General features: G+C 54.5%; 1 protein-coding gene across 1 annotated transcript; it reads left to right on the top strand.

The window, feature by feature from the left end:
* Positions 1–103: 103 nt before the first annotated feature.
* Positions 104–2966, top strand: ETH_00008960 (uncharacterized protein; the record flags this gene model as incomplete). The annotated part of the gene is made up of 9 exons (XM_013380773.1): positions 104–214; positions 361–638; positions 792–863; positions 1084–1148; positions 1300–1498; positions 1639–1742; positions 1945–2036; positions 2408–2471; positions 2575–2966. The coding sequence occupies 9 exons, from the start codon at positions 104–106 to the stop codon at positions 2964–2966; spliced, it is 1377 nt and encodes a 458-aa protein (XP_013236227.1).
* Between the last annotated feature and the right edge of the window lie 416 nt (positions 2967–3382).

Below are 3382 nucleotides of genomic sequence, written 5' to 3'. Positions count from 1 at the left end.
CCCTGCTGCTGCTGCTGCTGCTGCTGCCCATAGGAGTCGCCTTCGCTGCTGGAATCTGTAGTTGCTTTCTTGTCTTTAGCGCTGGTGAACGACCCGTCTATTTATGCGGAGTCAGCAGCCGTGGCTGCTCCAGCAGCAGCAGCAGCTGCAGCAGAGCACGCAGCGTCTGCTGGTGCCCCTGCTGCTGCTGCTGCTGCTGCTGAGGGGCATTCAGGTGTACAGACACTTGATAGCCCGCAGGAAACACCGGGACGGAGAAGAGCTGTAGACTTTCTCTCGGCTCTTTCGTGGCTTCCACCTGCTGCACTTCGCCTGTGTCTGCTGTGAGCGAGGCTTGGCTTGCTGCTGCTGCTTTTGCAGCAGCAGCAGCAGCAGCAGCAACAGCTGCTGCAGCAGCTGCTCTTGCTTCTTTGCTGCTGTCGTGAACAGCTGCGATCTGGGCCTGCCTTTTTGCTATGCAGGACTCTGAACGAGCTGGAAACATCTCGGGCCGATGAAGACACAGAAACCAGCAGCAGCAGCAGCAGCAGCAGCAGCAAGTGCTGCTGCAGTCACGTGCGGTGGATCGTGCTCGTGCTGCTTGGAGTCTACAAAGCAATTCAGCTGGGGGAGCAGCAGACAGTCACAGGGGCTGCTTGGTGAGACACAAAAGTGCTGCTGCGAGAGGCTGCCGCAGCCTCTTCGCTTCGCTGCTGCTGCTGCTTGTGCTGCTGCTGCTGCTGGCGTGACTGGCCAAGCTGCTGTTGCTGCAAGCGGCGAAAATTCCGCTGCTGCTGCTGCTGCTGCTGCAGGGTTGAGGTGCTGCAAAGCCACGCCATAGACCTTCAGGAAGAAGACGTACTCGTCCCCCTTGAAGTTGCAGGGTAGGCATACCTGCTGCTGCTGCTTTTGCTGCTGCTGCTGCTGCTACTGTTGCTGCTGTTCTTTGATCCGTCACAAGTTCAGCTGATTCAGCAAGTGTTTTTCCCGTGTGGCAGCTGTAGCTGTCTCACGTTTTAATTAGTGTCTGCTGCCCCTCTCTTCGCCAAGCTGGCATTTGCTGCTGCATTTGCTGCTGCTGCTGCTGTTGCTGCACTGCCACAGCGAGGACGCGGAGCCTGCACTTGACGTAGTGCATAGGGAGCTTGTTGCAGTTTCTGAAAACCAGAGTAAGTGTACAAAGACATTGGCAGCCGCAGCAGCAGCAGCAGCTCCAAGAGCAACGCATCCAGCAGCAGCAGCAGCTGCTGCTGCGGCAGCAGCTGCAGCAGCAGCGAAAGCAGCGACAGCAAGGAGCTGATGACGCTTTTTGTTTTGCAGAATATTCTTGGCCGATGCGGATCAACGCCATGGGCTTGGCCAGGGCGTGCCGGCCATCAAGCAGCAGCAGCAGCAGCAGCAGCAGCAGACGGCTGCAGGAGCAGCTGCAGCAGCAGCTGGTGCTTCACTTTCCTTCCAGTGTGCTTCCAGATGACCCGGCGCTGACCCTTTGCTGCCTCCACCTGCAGCGGCTGGCAGGGTAAGTGCTGCAGCACTTCTATCTGCGCTGTGGCCCAGAGTCTTTGCTGAAAGCAGCAGCAGCAGCAGCAGCAAGAGCAACACCACCTGCTACTGCTGCTGCATGCGTTACTGTGTCGGTGCTGTCTTGCTGCGCTGCAGCCTTCCTGCGGAGGTGCCGGTGCCTCCTTCAGAGCTGCTGCCCAAAGTGCTGCAGCAGCAGCAGGAGCTGCTGCAGCAGAACTCGGGGAAACTAACGTGCACGAGTAAGCTTGCAGTTGAGCTGCAGATGGCTTTTGCTGCTGCTGCTGCTGGTGCTGTTGCTGCAGCTTCACAACTGTTGCTGCTGCCGTTGTGTGAGCTGCTGCTTCCTCTGCACCCTCCCACCACAACCAGCACTGCAGAATTGAGAGCAGCAGCAGCAGCAGCAGCAGCAGCAGAAATGTGGATTTCGCGTTGCGGCTGCAGGCCGCCTGTCTTTGCTGCGGCTGCTTCGAACTGCTGCCCAGCTGCTGCCGCCCTTGCTGCTGTCGGAGGGCCTTGCTGCTGCTAGCTTTACCGTGAGTGTGGGGTGTACGTACATCTCGTTGTGGGTCCCCCAAGAAGCACCCCAGTTTAGTTTTATTTGTCTTGCCTCTTTCTGTTTTATTTTTATTTATTTGTCTTTCTGTTTTGCATTTTAATTAATTTTTAATTAATTGCAATTAATTCCATCGTTAGAATGTGATCTTTGATTTCAGATTAAATCAAAAGTCTTAAATTGCTTTTGAAAGAATAAATTAGTTCCATTTTTTCGCCTTTATAGGATTTTATTTATTTTAATTCTTTGTCTAAACCCCTTCTGCATGCAGAAGAGGTTTAAAAAGTATTAATTAAATTCAAAAAATTATTTTTATTTTTATTTTTTCATTTTTTTGTTCTTTGTCTTTAGGGGTTTTGGCGGCTGGTGTTTAGTGTGGACGAAGCTCTGTGGCTGGCAGTCATAAAAGCAGCAAGTCAGTTATCTTTTTGTAATTCTTTTATTTTGTGTCTGCTTCCCTTTTAGTCATTCGTGCTGCAACACATCCTGCTGCTGCTGCTGCTGCTGTGCTGCTGCAGATGCTGCTACCCACAGCCGCAGCACATGCCTCTACCCTGCTGCCGCAGCCGTGGGGGCACAGACTCGAGGAGGGCCTCAGAGCGAGGACAGCGCAGAAGCAGCAGAAACAGCAGCTGCAGCAGCTGCAGCAAGTGCAGCAGCAGAGGAACCTTCCATGGGGCTGCATGCATGTTTGCTGCTGCGGACTTTGTTCTATGAGCTTGTCTGCCAGTATGGCCCGGCCATCTTAGCGCTGCCTCCAGCTGCTCCGCCTGATGAGTGTGTGCTGGCTGCTGCTGCTGCAGTGCAGCAGCAGCTGCCGCAGCAGGTGGTGCTGCTGCTGCGGCACTACGTCTCTATGCAGCAGCAACGCATTGCCACAGCCACCGCAGCAAACCAGGAAAGCCTTTGACTTCCCGCTGCTGCAACAGTCTGCTGCGAGGGAGTCCTTAGGGATGCGGCAGCAGCAACAGCTGCATCAGCAGCAACTGCAGCAGCAGTTGCAGCAGCAGCAACTTCAGCAGCACCAGAACGCGTGCCTCAGGAGCTTCCGGCTCGACAGCGCGCGAAGGGTTGTGCGCTGAGCTGTACAGACACCTCGTGGCTCTGCGCATCTTTATATTTCTTTTTGTCTTTCGTTCGATCAGACAAAAGTCGGAAAACAATATTTGAATATTAAGTCCACTAGAAGCAAACAAGCAACGCTTAAAGTGCTGCAGCGCAGCAGACGCACAGGCAGCTGGCCAGCTCTAGAAGCAGCAGCAGCACCTACAGCAGCCAACACAAACAAGCAGCAGCTGCAGCAGCAGCTACAGCAGCAGCTGCTGC

Source organism: Eimeria tenella, genomic scaffold (genome assembly GCF_000499545.2).
Source record: "Eimeria tenella Houghton genomic scaffold, Eth_scaff868, whole genome shotgun sequence".
NCBI classification, from domain to species: Eukaryota; Apicomplexa; class Conoidasida; order Eucoccidiorida; family Eimeriidae; genus Eimeria; species Eimeria tenella.
This window is presented reverse-complemented; position numbering and strand designations above follow the sequence as displayed.